The sequence below is a fragment of the Gymnoscopelus braueri genome (assembly GCF_963280865.1).
Source record: "Gymnoscopelus braueri genome assembly, chromosome: 8".
Lineage (NCBI taxonomy): Eukaryota > Metazoa > Chordata > Actinopteri > Myctophiformes > Myctophidae > Gymnoscopelus > Gymnoscopelus braueri.
The window spans coordinates 26557904-26572856 of NC_137609.1; the positions used below are offsets into that span (position 1 = coordinate 26557904).

General features: G+C 39.1%; 2 protein-coding genes across 3 annotated transcripts; one reads left to right on the top strand and one right to left on the bottom strand.

Moving 5' to 3' along the window:
• The first annotated feature begins 1774 nt into the window (after nucleotides 1-1774).
• On the top strand, nucleotides 1775-6665 carry cnga2b (cyclic nucleotide gated channel subunit alpha 2b). The gene is made up of 7 exons (XM_080435314.1): nucleotides 1775-1900; nucleotides 3040-3145; nucleotides 3353-3463; nucleotides 3882-4061; nucleotides 4270-4377; nucleotides 4531-4637; nucleotides 5021-6665. The coding sequence occupies exons 2-7, from the start codon at nucleotides 3048-3050 to the stop codon at nucleotides 6493-6495; spliced, it is 2079 nt and encodes a 692-aa protein (XP_080291440.1). The 5' UTR covers nucleotides 1775-1900; nucleotides 3040-3047; the 3' UTR covers nucleotides 6496-6665.
• A 1430-nt stretch (nucleotides 6666-8095) lies between these two features.
• Nucleotides 8096-14953, bottom strand: rraga (Ras-related GTP binding A). Of its 2 annotated transcripts, none has more exons than XM_080435330.1 (10): nucleotides 14878-14953; nucleotides 13282-13406; nucleotides 12696-12795; nucleotides 12515-12581; nucleotides 12189-12411; nucleotides 9201-9296; nucleotides 8992-9114; nucleotides 8797-8888; nucleotides 8574-8689; nucleotides 8096-8463 (listed from the first exon to the last, which is right to left on the bottom strand). In XM_080435330.1, the coding sequence occupies exons 2-10, from the start codon at nucleotides 13306-13308 to the stop codon at nucleotides 8360-8362; spliced, it is 948 nt and encodes a 315-aa protein (XP_080291456.1). In that variant the 5' UTR covers nucleotides 13309-13406; nucleotides 14878-14953; the 3' UTR covers nucleotides 8096-8359. The 2 variants fall into 2 exon arrangements, with proteins under 2 accessions (XP_080291456.1, XP_080291455.1); XM_080435329.1 differs by having other exon boundaries at nucleotides 14873-14935.

Sequence of the window (14953 nt, forward strand, 5' to 3'; positions counted from 1 at the left end):
TGGAATTTGTTCTTCACCTCCTTAGGCCACCATTTCCACTGGCACACGATTGCCATGCAACTCGCTGAGCACATACATGCTCCCTGGAGGATGGCCCCTACTGATTTGGGTGACCCAATAACTTTTCCTCAACCTAGTCCAAAATGTCCAATTACACACAAGTTATCTCAGAAACTCACAGCACACTAAGTGACCCCATGACCTATCCTCTAGTGCCACCCTCAGGCTAAAATGCCAACATTTCACTCAATATATCTAATAATTTGATATGCTGATTCCAGGATGAACCCTACAGATTCCAGTAGGCTACAGCGGTGGTTCTCAAAGTGGGGCCTGGGGACCCTCGGGTTCCAGGAGGTCCCCACTAAAATTAGTTAATACAGCATCAAAATCAGTTTAACTACTTTAACTCTCTTATACTTTTGCTATTCAAAAATAGACAATCTTCAAGCTCACAACGTGACATGCTTTGAGCTTGTAGATCTATTTTTGGAAAATCTAGAATTATTTTGAAAGATATGGAATCATTTAGAAAGCATTTGTTTACAAATCTCTTCTGGGTGTCCCTAGCACAAAATAATTTCGTGGCCTAATACATATCAATTTGGGAGTGCTTGATATGAAAATGTTTGAGAACCACTAGGCTAGAGTTTAGGGTTTGAGGAGTAACATGGCTTCTAGGGGCTACTGGTTGTGCTTTTAGGCTGTTATTGAAGGTGAGGGGGATGGAATAACAGACGACACTGTTCATAAGGAACTGCTACAATTCAGGGAAAAAAGTTAATACCCAAATAAGGGTGATTTGCTCTATTGAATTGAATTAAGGAACCTATGTAACCTCAAATACCTTTACCATCATAGCTGCCTTTCAGTACACAGCTATTGCACAACTGCAGAGAAAAATCCCTGTTGGCCCATGTTTCATTTTATGAGCACAGCCGTTGTGTATTTATATGAGTTGAACATTCATTTATTAGAGTTTAGAAATTATCTGTGGAATTTGATGCATTATTAACTGGGTACTACTCCTGAGTTCCCTTTTCACAGTGGTCTTACATTCACAATGGTCCCCATACATATTTCAGTTAGGCTATATAACATACTTGACAGAAGACAAATTTCTCCACGGTACATTTGATAGCAACATTCTGGTCTGGTTCACGGTCCACTGGGTTGAATCGCTAACAGATACAAAAACCTACAGCATAGAGAGGGCCTATAGAGACCCTAGCCTAGGGCCTCAAAGCTCCACTCTCTTAGGGTATTTCATTAAATATGAGTGTCATGCTCTGTCAAACAGCTTTACGGCAAGGAAGACATGAAACGCAAATGCATGTCTCTTGTGGCCTCATCATCTGTGTTCTCAAGCGCTCTGTGCTTCATTAATACCCAGGTGTCTTTGATAGGTTATATCATGTAGGTCTATGTGTATTGCCTGACAACGTATTCCTTCCTGTTCACTTTAAGCCATTTCTTACAGGTCTATGTAACGAGAGACACGACCACCAGGTTTGCACAGAGGATTGTAGCATCGGTTTGAACTCTGGTAATATCTCTCCGCCCTTTATTTCTTACAGCAGCTTGCCCACCAACCTTCTCCAACTAGTCCATCAGTAGACCTGTTGACACACCTGAGGTGAGGCTACAACTGTATTTATGCCTGTATTTAGTACAACGCCTGACGCCAAGAGGTGGAAACGCACACAAAGGCAAAGTGTTACATGATGTTCAGCAACAACGGGGGAAGCAATGGTCTTGGGAGCTCTGAGTAGAGTACAACAGGAACAGTTTGAGTATAGACCTGTAATGGATATTGACAATGGACTGGTTGGGAATGAGCTCTGGCTGTCTCTGTGTGAAAGCACCAAGGATTTTGTTGGAGTAACTGGACAAAACTAAGGTAGGCAAATATCCCTCTCAATCAATTAATTGATAATAAATGTATTGCATTTAGCATTCCAGGGACATAGATATGATCAGGATTTATACATTAATTAGTTTTCACCATATAATGTTATTGAAATGGAATAAAGATGAATGACAATTGCATTAGTAAAAACCTTTTGTCATACATTAGATACATTTATAATCTAGTCTTGTAACTAAATAGAAATAAAATAAAGCCAACTGTCTGGATATATTTTTAAAGGAAAAAAAGTAGTGCAATAAGTCAACCAATTACAATTAACATAGTATAGTGGTGTCACTGTAGTACTAGAATATGAGTCAATTGTCTTGCCATAATTTCAAATATTATTATAAGAATACATCTTTAAAATAAATCCCCCCACGAGTAAAAGAAAAATGGAGAGAGGGAGAGAACAAACAGCATACTACTCTGCAGTGTTTGTTTAACTGTGCCTACAGTATACCAGGGTCATGAGATAGTATAGTATACTACACAGTATATTACATTGAGCTTTGTAGTCAGTGCCCTGGTTTCCTAAGTGATGAAGCTCCTCGGGGAGGTGGAGTGACTGACTGTCTCACTGAGCGCTGTGCTTAAGGATCACTGTGTGTGTTTTCCTTAATGATCTACCAATTAGTCACACAATGGTAACACCGTCTAAACACCTCATCATCTGTGTCCATTTCCAAAAGACACATGCACCACAGGCTCTGCTGTTGCCCCTCCCTTTGGTTTTCCAGCTCTGGATGCAAAACCACAATTTTCTAATAGATTTGTATGTTTAGAGTGCAATATCCTTGTACTTATTCTCAAATAAAAGCTACATTTTAAATGAAGTCATATCAGATCCCTACGCCATTGTTATATTGTAGTATGTGCTAGTCACCAGACTCACCACAGCAACCACTTGCTCTGCAACAGGCCAGAACAGGGACTGTGGCAGGCAATCCCAACCGTCCTATGTCCCTTGACTATAATCTGTCAAACACACAGCATAAACACTGAGACTCCAGACTTGTTTCACCCTCTTTCCCCAGAGACTGACACTGCAAGAAACATGACCATAGAATCGAGATGGCTTGTGAGGGGTACAGTGACATACAGTAATACATTGTTTCTCCTCATAACAGATTTGAAGATGACGGGCCAGGTGGCTGGGAGAGACGTGTCGCCCCATAACCTTTCTGTGAAGACCACTTTAGAGGAGGAGATTGACAGAGACAGTATTCTTAGCAGGTTGGCCATTCAGAACTGCAGACAATTAGTATTTCCCAAATCAGTCATAGTCATAGCCGCTCACTTTATTTATGCCTTCATTCAGTAATTTTGTTGTAGTAAAAATATGCTTGATCTATGTACCCAATGTGACCATGTTGTATATAAATATTATAAGTTTTATATAAACGTTTCTATTCAACATTTAACATATTTTTCTGTTTCAAGGGTGCCATCAGCTTGTGATGACACATCTTCAGAGCTACAAAGAGTAGCTGACCTTGATCCTCAAGGACGAAATTCTAGAAATTCTTTACAAAGAGGAGGTGCTTTCACAAGGTAAAGCTTTGGCCTGGCCTGGTATATTAAAAGAATTTCCAACACATGCAATTCCTAAACACTTAGCAGAGAACAGGCATCATCAGCCTTTAGCCCTTGTATACATGGAATTAGGACCAGTTCCACACACTAGTTACCTAAAAACACAGAATGCTCCCACTAACAAACCAGCAGAGTTGAAAATAGGTATGAGTGGACTAGAAGTCTGTAGTGCTAATATTGTTTAGGTCAGGCACAATATAGAGTAGGGATATATAATACTAGAGGTTTGGGCCATGTCATCTATGCATTTACCAAATTTCAAAGGCAATTGTCCAGAATTTCACTTACCGTATGGTTCATACGTGCATGCCTAAATACAAAACGTTTTTAAAATGTAAGGAAAACATAATGTATGATTTGGATATTTCTCTTTTAGATTCGTGAGCTTGGTGGTGACACTGAGAAATTGGGCACACAGACGCTTAATAGAAGAAGAAGAGCGGCCAGACTCTTTTCTGGAGCGCTTTCGAGGTGGGCCTGAACTAAGAGCTGCCCCCAGTCGCAACAGCAATACGCAACCTGACGCCAATGGCAACAATACTAAAGGGATCTTTAAGTATGAGTGCTACTACTATTACTATTCAATATGAGTGACACACAATGAAGTAATATCTCTCAACCAACGTATTAGCAAGTTTGAGAGCTTTGTGTCTGATAATGAAGTCTGTTGAGCTGTGTAGGAACATAGACATGTTGTTCAGTCAAATATACAGCAGGTCACAGAATAAGATTATGTCTCCTTTATTACCACTCCATGTTTTTAGGAAAAAGTGGGAGGTGTTTGTCGTGTCCCCATCAGATGATGCATACTATCGCTGGCTATTTGTAATTGCAACAGCCGTGCTGTACAACTGGATCCTTGTCGTGGCTAGGTACTGAAAGAAATAAAAAAATTAAGACAAAAATCTGTTTGTCTTTAAAAACCTTACAGTTTAAATGTTTATATTTTTATGGGAAAAGCTAACTGATGTGTTGTCTAATACTAAACGAATGCTTTAGTTAAATGTCAAATGTTTTATCCATAGGGCATGTTTTGACAAGTTGCAGTTGGGAAATTATATCTGCTGGCTGGTGTTGGACTATCTCTCTGATCTTGTCTACATAATGGACACAATGGTCAGACTTCGCACAGGTAGATCATTTCAACACAACACACTGTCACAAGATAAATTGAAGTATTGTTTAAATGCAGTTAGAATGCACTTACAATTTCCATACAGCATACAGTGTTTTTTTTTTAATTTTCAGCCATTGGATTTAATTAATTTGACTATGGTATGAAAATCAATTTGCCAACTTGAAACTGGCTAGAGATAATCAGATGCGCAAAATATAATGCTAGGGTTATTTTTTGGTTTGTCACATTATCGATTAAAAGGTGTGCAATGACACCCACCCCAGAGCCTAATTAGTTTAACTCATCTCAGGGCAGTTGTGGCTGTTTATAATGATAATAAGCTACGGTAGACAAAATGCATTGCAGTATGGTCCTTTAATTTGCTTTATTTGTTGTAGGGTTCCTGGAGCAAGGTTTGATGGTGAAGGATCATGCCAAGCTAAGAGACAGCTACATACGTACATTTCAGTTCAAACTCGACGTAGTGTCCATCCTCCCCACAGATTTGGCTTACATTACTACAGGCATCCACACGCCACAGCTCAGATTCAACCGTCTGCTGCGCTTCCCACGCATGTTTGAGTTCTTTGACCGCACTGAAACACGTACTAATTACCCCAACATCTTCCGTATCTGCAACTTGGTGCTCTACATTCTGGTCATCATTCACTGGAATGCCTGCATCTACTTCGCTATCTCCAAGTCTTTGGGATTTGGTTCTGATACTTGGGTATATCCTAACATCTCCAACCCAGAGTATGGATCATTAACCAGGGCATACGTCTACTGTCTGTACTGGTCAACCCTTACTCTCACCACCATTGGAGAGATGCCAGCACCAGTGCGGGATGAAGAATACCTATTTGTTGTTTTTGATTTTCTTGTCGGGGTGTTGATCTTTGCTACAATTGTGGGAAATGTGGGCTCCATGATCGCCAACATGAATGCAACACGTGCAGAGTTTCAGGCCCGCATTGACGCCATTAAACATTATATGCACTTCCGCCGAGTCAGCAAAGAGCTGGAGGGACGTGTCATTAAATGGTTCGATTATCTCTGGACTAACAAGAAAGCTGTGGATGAGCAAGAGGTGCTTAAGAACTTGCCTAACAAACTACGGGCAGAGATTGCAATTAACGTACACCTGGAAACACTGAAAAAAGTCCGCATCTTTCAAGACTGTGAGGCGGGACTATTGGTGGAGCTAGTGCTTAAGCTCCGCCCACAAGTGTACAGTCCAGGCGACTATATCTGCCGTAAGGGCGATATAGGAAAAGAGATGTACATCATCAAAGAGGGGAGGCTGGCTGTGGTGGCAGATGATGGCATCACACACTATGCCCTTCTAACTGCTGGCAGCTGCTTTGGGGAAATTAGCATTCTTAATATAAAGGGCAGCAAAATGGGAAATCGTCGGACAGCCAACATCCGTAGCCTTGGTTACTCAGATCTGTTTTGCCTCTCTAAGGATGACTTGATGGAGGCAGTGACTGAGTACCCAGATGCAAAGAAGGTACTTGAGGAGAGGGGTCGGGAAATACTTATGAAAGAGGGCCTACTGGATGAGAATGCCGAAAGTGGGGGGCTGGGCAAACCGGACACAGAGGAGAAGATGGAGAGACTAGAATCTTCTCTAGACACCTTGCAGACTCGATTTGCCCGACTTCTTAGTGAATACACAGCCACTCAGCAACGGCTGAAGCAGCGGGTCACTGTTCTGGAGCAACAGCTGAACCACACATGCTGTGGCCTGTTGGCAGATGATGAAATTGACACAGATGCAGAAGCTGTCCCTGAGACAGAGTCTGCAGCTGTTGTCAACACAGAAAGATTTGCAAATGGAAATAATATTCAAACTAAGCCCAATGTATGAATGTGAACTGTACCAGTGAAGGTTTTTAAGGTCAATACATTTCAAACTCCGTAATGTCCCATTGACTTCCATCATGAGAACGAATTTAAGTTTTCAGAGTAATTGTTACAGGAGGGACATGAAAATATTGGACAAACTACAGGCTACTCACTTGAGGCTCAGTCTTTGAGTTCTACTGTATGTCAATATCAATTTAATATGAATGTCTTGAGGACGTTTATTACTGTGCTAAAGCTTTAAAATAGGATGAAAGTATGTATTAAATATCTGAAAATAAACTATGGTTGCCTCAAAATTTTGAAGAAGCAGTCTTTGGGTAAACATCTAAATTTGGGTTGCGATATTTGGGTGGCATCAGTTGAGGAAATATTTCTCTCTTTTTAATAGGGTATTGTGTTCTAGCACTGCACATCTTGTCTCTACTCCTCATAGCTAATAAGTCCTAGGAGGAATGATGTTGATTTGTCAGTACACACAGTAAAAAATTGAACTGCAGATTTCCACATGAAGCTGGACTGGTCCAGTTTAAACAATATATCAAAACATGCCCTTTCTTTAATAGATTAAATCTGAACATTAACAAAATACAAAGCCCTAAATAAATTGCAAGGAAATGCATTTTAGGGAAAGAGGGGAAAGGCTTAACAAATTCCTACTTTGTCAATGCAGATACCGCCTAAATGCGGTCAAGGAGAGCATGACAATTGCTAACCTTGGCATAACTCGGTGGGTACTGCGTGGGTCAATAGCCCTCTGGTGTAAGCTGACTCACACCAAGTGGGATAATGTGTCACCACATGACAGACATCGCTTTTCAAAGAATAAGGGGTTCCGTGTTCGATAAGGCCGTTTGTTGTATAATCAACACTTGGAAGTCTTGTGCTGAACATTACTGCTCGAAAGTGGTCAGTGACCAGTGTGGACTACTACACCATCTAATCCCAATATGTTAAAGATTTTGGTTCATATATATGCAGCCTGTTTTAAAGGGGTGTTTCACTTTACAACTCTGGAGTGATTTTAAAGTATACTCTGGCTTGTGTGCAGCCCAGATGGTTAAGCCGCTTGATTCAATATTTAGATATTTGATATTCATTTTATCAGACCTGCCACCTTCCTATATAAACCCATTGAACTTCAAACTCAATTTGAACCATGTTAGACTCATTGAAAACACAGGTATCTGCTTCTGATATTGTCCTAATGCTTGAGTCTTTTCCAGTTACTTTTTAAATCCATTTTACACCTTTTTGTAAACATTTATAAAAAAATATTAGTCACCAGAACCAGGCGTGTTTTCAATTAGTCTAAATGGATATAAATATAAAATGTCTAAAATAAAAAGCCAGAGTAATGTTAAAATGACTCAAGTAGTCTTTTGAAGTGAAATACCCCTTTAAATAAATATGAAATGGATGGTTAAACTTGGTTTTAGTTTAAAATGTATCAAAACAAGATTTAGCATACAATTCATTTGTGCACATGTTCTGACCTTTTGTTTTGAGTTTTGTACTTTTATTAATGACATCATAATTCCATACCAATATTAGCATGGCAAAGCATGACAGCATTGTTGGCCCTTTAAATGTAAACACAAGCATTTGTTTTTTCTCCTTTAATTCTTAATGTTAGGACAAATATTTCAACAAAATAGCATCACTGATCATGATACATATGATCACTGTAGAAATTAGACTAAACAAAAACTGATTTTCAAACAATAACTCAATAATAATTGTGATTGAGTGTGAAGATACAGGAGAGGCAGTGCAGGGCTGCTCATTTGAATCACGGCTGGACCACATCCTGTGGTCTGAAGTTTGGACTGATTGGTTGAGTGTATCCACTTACTCCATTCCTTTAGCTAGCGCATTCGCATATGCAGACTGTGCTTGGGTCCATCCACACGCTCCAACTTCTCAAAGTGTTTCCTAGCATTGCGAATATTGATGAGAGTCGCTGCAGATGCTATAAAATAAAAGACATTATGCTGATGATTATTTTCAGAAGTCCTGAAAATTATAATATCCTTTTATCATTTTAATGCATGGTTCTATGCACTGAATCTTCAAACTTACGTATGGAGGGGTCTGACATGATCACCATGACGTATGTGTTGGAAGTAAAGACATCGATGAAGGCTGCAAAGTTGGAGTTCCTCACCTCCATACTTTGGAAGGAGGCTGCAAGTTTACTGAAATAAATCAAGTCTAAAATCAGAATCACCAAGTACATGTATCAAGCAGTCTTGGAAGGGGGGGGGGGGTCAGTGAAAGCTGTACATTTGGAATGTGTGCTTACCTACAACTGAGCTTGAACTGTTTAATTATGTTGCTGATCTTCTCAAACCGGTGAGCATCACGCTGTTCTTTGCACTGATAATGGGAGATCACCTACAACATAATGTGTATGTGTATATAAAACGCACCAATCAGAAGAGAAATACATTTTTAAATACAAGCATGAATACATCCCAAGCAGCCTGCTTTCTCTTACCAGAAATGTGGCTCTCTCAAACAGAAGAACTTCGTCTGCTTCTATGATTTGTGCAAAGTTTCTCAGGTTTGTCTCCAACTGCTGTACGTTTGGTATCAGCTGGTATACAATACTGGACCAGGCCTAAGAACACGGAGAGACAGCGGTTTGTTAGAGATTGCCAGTACTGTTGGCACACGGTTCAACATGTGGTCAAATAAACTCTCAACCTTGTACAGTGTTTCATCCCAAATTGACGTCCTGAAGCATGTGCAAGCCAGTGGTCTGGACAGTCTCCTCAAGTCTTCTTCGCGCTCCTTGAAGATCTACAACATCAGTCACATGGATTGAGGGAGTTACTTTAAACTTTAAGCAATTGAAACCATTCTCACTTTCCAATAGCACATTATCAACAGTGAACCTTAAACATTAGTCACCTATACAGTGGTTCCTAAACTTTTTAGCTCGAGACCCAAAAGGGAAGACGTTTGCCCGGGACCCAAACTAGTGAAAATAGCATATCTCTACAAGCTCACAACCTGTCACTTCGCACTGCGTTGTGAGCTTGTAGATCTGCTATTTTCACAACTTCTTAAAAGTATTTTATTTTATTTATTAAATACTTTTGAAATTTTTTAATGAAACTTGTGATTTGTTTGAAAAAAAAATAAATGTAGGAAAAGAGAAAAAAAAACAGTAAATATTTACAACCCACAAAAATCGATCCGCGACCCACAAATGGTTCCCGACCCACTGTTTGGGTAACAGTGACCTAACTGTATACAATGCATATATTCACTGCTAAAATGTTGTATTATAAAGCAAGTAGAAAAGATTACATTAGATGGGGGAGAAACAAAAACATTCCCCACCTGAGTCAATGTGTCAGAATTATGATATTCGAATTTAATTTTTAATCAGTGATTGACTGCTGATAATTGGTGAAAACCCTTAGGTTCACTACAGTTAATAACTATAATGCTTTAATACATCAGGAGGACCTGTCACTTCTAGAAAATTAATACATTTCAAATGCAGAGGGGTAGACATTTCCGTGGATCAGTCAGCATGTATTATCTGTGCTACTTTAAAGCTTCATTTTGAAACTAATACATTTGTTTAGGCAATTCTTTTTGTGGTTTAGAAAATAAAGGCAAGCAACTACAGCAAGGCCCTTTTTTGTAAATGTACTTTTTTTTAACTGTAGTTGCTATAACTGAATGTTGATTGCTTTTGCTAATATGACCACCCAAACTTGACCATCAGCTTTATAACAGTGGGTCATTCTCACCAGCCAATGTTCTCTCTCGGTTTCTCCAAAGAGGTGCATTTATACTCTACACACATTGAAAATACATCAATTTTGTAAAGCATAAGTGTGACACAAACTATAAATTGAAGCCTTAAGGTCCTTACACACCGGGGCGATTTTTTCGTGCGAATAATACGCTTTTTTTAAAAACCTTATAAAGTCAATGCAAGCGTACATGGCGCTAAAAAGCGGAAAAGCGAAGCGAAAAAGCGTCTTTTAATTATTCGGAACGAGTCCGAATTTTGCGTATATTCGCACATTCGCCGGTGTGTAACCGCCTGTAGCCTTCACTAAACTATTAATACATGTTAGCAAATGGGCTGTTAAACTATAGCTGCGACAAAAGATTTAGGAGTTTTACTATGGCAAATATTTATCCCCATACAGTCCCAAAGGAGCGGATCAACTATGATCATAAAGACTGCAACAGCAAATGGGAAGTTATATTAACCACTTAAACCCTTCATTAACCAGAGGCCACCAGCAGTCTATACTTGGTCCCCTCCTTTTTTCCCCTCTACGCCAAATCTCTTTACTGAAATTAGCCGATCTACAAGATCACAGAGTGCCACGTTGGTAGCTTGTAGGTCTGCCATTTTTGGCAAATGTTTTTCTTTAACACATTAACTGCCAGAATTATTTTCATATTTTTTTAGCCAGTGCCAGAGTTTTTCATTGGAAAAAAAAAAGTACTCGGGAGCCGAAATACAGCATTTTTAAGTTTTAAGTTAAAATTGAAGTGGATAGGAGTCTAGATCTTCAACTAATCATATCTCCTTGGTCTTTGGGTGAAATTGGACAAAAAAAAAATTAATTTTTTTTTTCTTTTTTTTCACTTCACGTAGATCTACGCGATTGGCACGTGACGGCTTTAAAGCGGTTCGCGTAGATCTACGTGATTGGCAGTCAATGTGTTAATGGCATGCCCAGAACAGGGACGCTAGTGTTCATGTGGTTAACTGTGTCATGGAACACAGTAGTTAGTAGCCGATATCAACATGACGTTTTCAGGGGTTATATTAGCTAAATTTACTAAATGAAATAATGGCATTTGTTATATGAACGTGCTTGTTACATAATATTTTCTACATGTTTTAACCATTCATTTCTAATAATTTATACTTCATGGTCGTGTAGTACCTTATGTGCTCAAACTGAAATAGAAGTGGTTGGTCAACATGTTTATATGAAACTACCGTAATTTAATAAAAATAATATTGAATTTGTTTCTAGAAATCAAAACATTTCCTCTTGTTCCAAAAAAACGTAAGACATTTGTAGCGTCGAAATTGAGGTGTTCTTAAAAGTGTACAATCTGTGTATGAATTATGAATAATTGTTAATACACAGATTTTAAACCAAAGTGAATTATCACCTGGAGTGATAAAGCACCATGCCAACGTCAGTCATTTCACAACTTAGGTCACACCGTACATGAACATTGACCAATTTTCCATGAATGGTTTTCTTTTTTTAGACTGCTGGTATGCTTGGTCTACGAACCCCCTTTCCCTGCCATTCATGTCTTAAAGTTGTGGGAAAACACTTAGTGAGACTTAACTTGTAAGTAATTCACATTGTTTTAAAAAAAAACAATTGTATTACTGTACTACAAGCCGAACAAGCTGTTGAACATGATTTTCACATTTCATTTTTGCATTACATGCTGTGATACGTTGTTGACAGACTATAACATAGTGAGAAGGGTAGGGCCCTTTAGTTGCATGCCAATACTGATGACATCCTGTCACATGATGTATGACTATCACATTTAGGCCTTAAACCAGAACAGAATTTCCACAGAAGAGCAGTAATAGCAGCCAGATTTGGCGCGCGTGTGTGTGTGTGCGTGTGTGAGAGGGGTGCACTGTTGATTTCCAAAGTATCCAAACCACATCTGTCTTACCAAATCCCTTTGGTCTTCCTGCACCAGATCCATTTTGTGCACAAGGCAGAACACTTTTGCATCAGGGGAGTTCTGCAGGATGGCTTCCAGGCAAGACTGGTAGTAATGCATGTCTTTCTCCAGCTCACGGCTTTCAACATCGAATACATAGATCAGCACCTCCACGTTCCGGAAAATGTTGTCCCGCTGGCTTGTGAAATAGTTCTCCATGAAGTTGTCCTGTCTGATAGTAAAAAGGGATAAAAAGAAAACAGTATTGTGAGATCATATTAGCTCAAACTTGTTTGTAGCTGGTCAGAAGAAGGTGAATAATAAATAAGGTTTACCCTCCACAATCCCATAGGTTCAGAACCAGATTGCCGAGAAACCGCACATGGGAGTGTTCCACATCAACTACATTTTGAAGGCGAGATAGTTATTTGCAGATTAAAAACATAAATGCATTATTGATTGTTATAAAATAAACGCTCATCATGTGATACGATGATGTCAGTCCATTCTACTTACTTGTGGCTCCAAGACGCCTTGTGTCTCGGGCTATGTAATTGGCAAATATGATTGACCTCATGCTGGTCTTTCCAGACCCACTTTTCCCCATCAACAGCACCTTGAACACAGTGCAAGACAGGGTCATCAACTTATCACTCAATGGCTTGTTATTATTATAAGCGACTTTGGGCTCCCTTTTCTGTAAAGTTGCTTGTAAAAATTGGTAGTTGCGGGTTGCGTTTTTTTGGGCTTGTTTCTTAAGTGTACTTGCTTGTTTAGGCTTGCTTCCAAACTTTTATTATTATTTAAACCAGTGATTCTCAAATATTTTCATGAAAACGTTTTGTGCCAGGGAGCATTTGTGTTAGAATGTTTCAAAAGAAATTACACATTTTATTGCAAGAGTTTTTGAAAATAGCAGATCTACAAGCTTGTGAGCTTGTAGATATAGGCTAGCCGATGCATATAGGTTTAAAGTGCTCATATGTGGCCTAAGTTGCTTCTTGTTTTCCTAGACTTGGTTGCTTATTTCTCTCACAAAATATGGCAACACTACCCAGAATTTACAGCGTGAGGCTCAACAATGGTTAATAATGAGACTCACCTTCTTTTTCATAGCTGTGCTTGACATTTCCTTTGGTGGAGAAGTAGAATATTACTTTGAATGTCTTGCTTCTGTTTTTTTCCCAGGTGTGGCCTCTCACTACTTCAGTTACTCTGCTGTGACAGCTGCAGTTCAGATGAGAACATTTTCACTTATGTGTTAGGGACAGTGGTGGGAAAAGTACTCACATTTTGTACTTAAGTAAAAGTATCAATACTGCATTGTAGAAATACTCTGTTACAAGTAAAAGTCTGGAATTCAAAATTTACTTGAGTTAAAGTACAAAAGTATTGGCATCAAAATGTACTTGAAGTACCAAATGTATAAAGTACTCATTAAGCAGAATGTCCCATGTCCCAAGTTTTCAAATGTATGAAAATATTTTCAAATGGCCGAAATAAGGCTGAAGTGGTTAATGTATGTTTTGTAATAATAATCAAAATCTACAAAGTAACTAGTAACTTAGGTTTTCAAATAATTGTAGTGGAGTTAAAGTATAATATTTGCCTCTGGGGTGTAGTGGAGTACAAGTAAAATAACTGAAAATTGGAAATACACCAGTAAGGTAAAATAAAATACCTAAAAATTGTACTTGAGTAAATGTACTTAGTTACTACACCACTGGTGTTAGGGACAGGACAGCATAAGTTCATCTTAGTGTTCTCTTTTAACTCATTAACTCATCACTAGCTGTAGAATACAACTCTCGTAGACGTATCTATGATTCTGACGTTTTCAATCTACGATTGTTGTAGGGTTCACCCCCCATGGACACAGGGACTTTCAGCACTATACCACGCAGACACTCCAAACATGTACAAATTGAAAATAAAGGTGTTTACCCGCACGCCTCAAATGTTAACTCTCGCTACGGGGTGGTGGTGTAATGTAATAATCCATATCTTTCAATGTGTTTTAATGCCGTCTGTGGCCGAATGCCATTTTTTCACCCTCGTTTACTTCCTGTTTACATTGAATGTAATTGCGGGTTTCACCAGATGGGGCGCGTCACTACCGCCCATTGCGAACTTCCGACAGAATCGGCCACAGACGGCATTAAAACACTTCTTTATGGAAAGATATGGATTATTACATTAAACTACTACCCCGTAGCGAGAGTTAACATTTGGGGCGTGGGGGTAAGCACCTTTATTTTCAATGTGTACATGTTTGGAGTGTTTACGGGGTATAGTGCAGAAAGTCCCTGTGTCCATGGGGGTTGTGAACCCTACAACTCTCGTAGATTGAAAACGTCAGAATCATAAATACGTCTACGAGAGTTGTATTCTACAGCTAACTCATCACCATAATCATTGTTGGGGTAAACTGAGCCATGTTGGCGTAACTTTGAGATTACAAAATAAAACAACACCTTACGTCAATCACATTTTTGCTCATGCAATAAAGCTATGCTAAGCGCAAGCTAGCATATTATCAACCAAACAAACCGAATTAAGTGTTAAAACAGCTTAGCAAAGCTATGCTAAAGTTCAAGCTAGTCATGTTCCAATAGTTTCCCTGGCATGGTAGAGGGGCTAGCACTTTCATATGGACGGTTTTGTTTGTCTTTAAAAGAAAAAACATGTTATACATTACTTGGTCTTATGATCACAAGCTGGCAGTGAAGTCCAGATCAGCTGCTTCCTGTTTACGCTGATTGACTCTCCATTCC

Coding starts and splice junctions, on each gene's coding strand:
- cnga2b (XM_080435314.1), top strand. CDS start 3,048: ATGACGGGCCAGGTGGCTGGGAGAGACGTGTCGCCCCATAACCTTTCT. Junction 3,464..3,881: donor AGAGGAGGTGCTTTCACAAG/GTAAAGCTTTGG, acceptor TTTCTCTTTTAG/ATTCGTGAGCTTGGTGGTGA. Junction 4,062..4,269: donor AATACTAAAGGGATCTTTAA/GTATGAGTGCTA, acceptor CCATGTTTTTAG/GAAAAAGTGGGAGGTGTTTG.
- rraga (XM_080435330.1), bottom strand. CDS start 13,308: ATGTCAAGCACAGCTATGAAAAAGAAG. Junction 8,889..8,991: donor TTGAGAGAGCCACATTTCTG/GTAAGAGAAAGC, acceptor ATTATGTTGTAG/GTGATCTCCCATTATCAGTG. Junction 8,690..8,796: donor CAGTTCAAGCTCAGTTGTAG/GTAAGCACACAT, acceptor GATTTATTTCAG/TAAACTTGCAGCCTCCTTCC.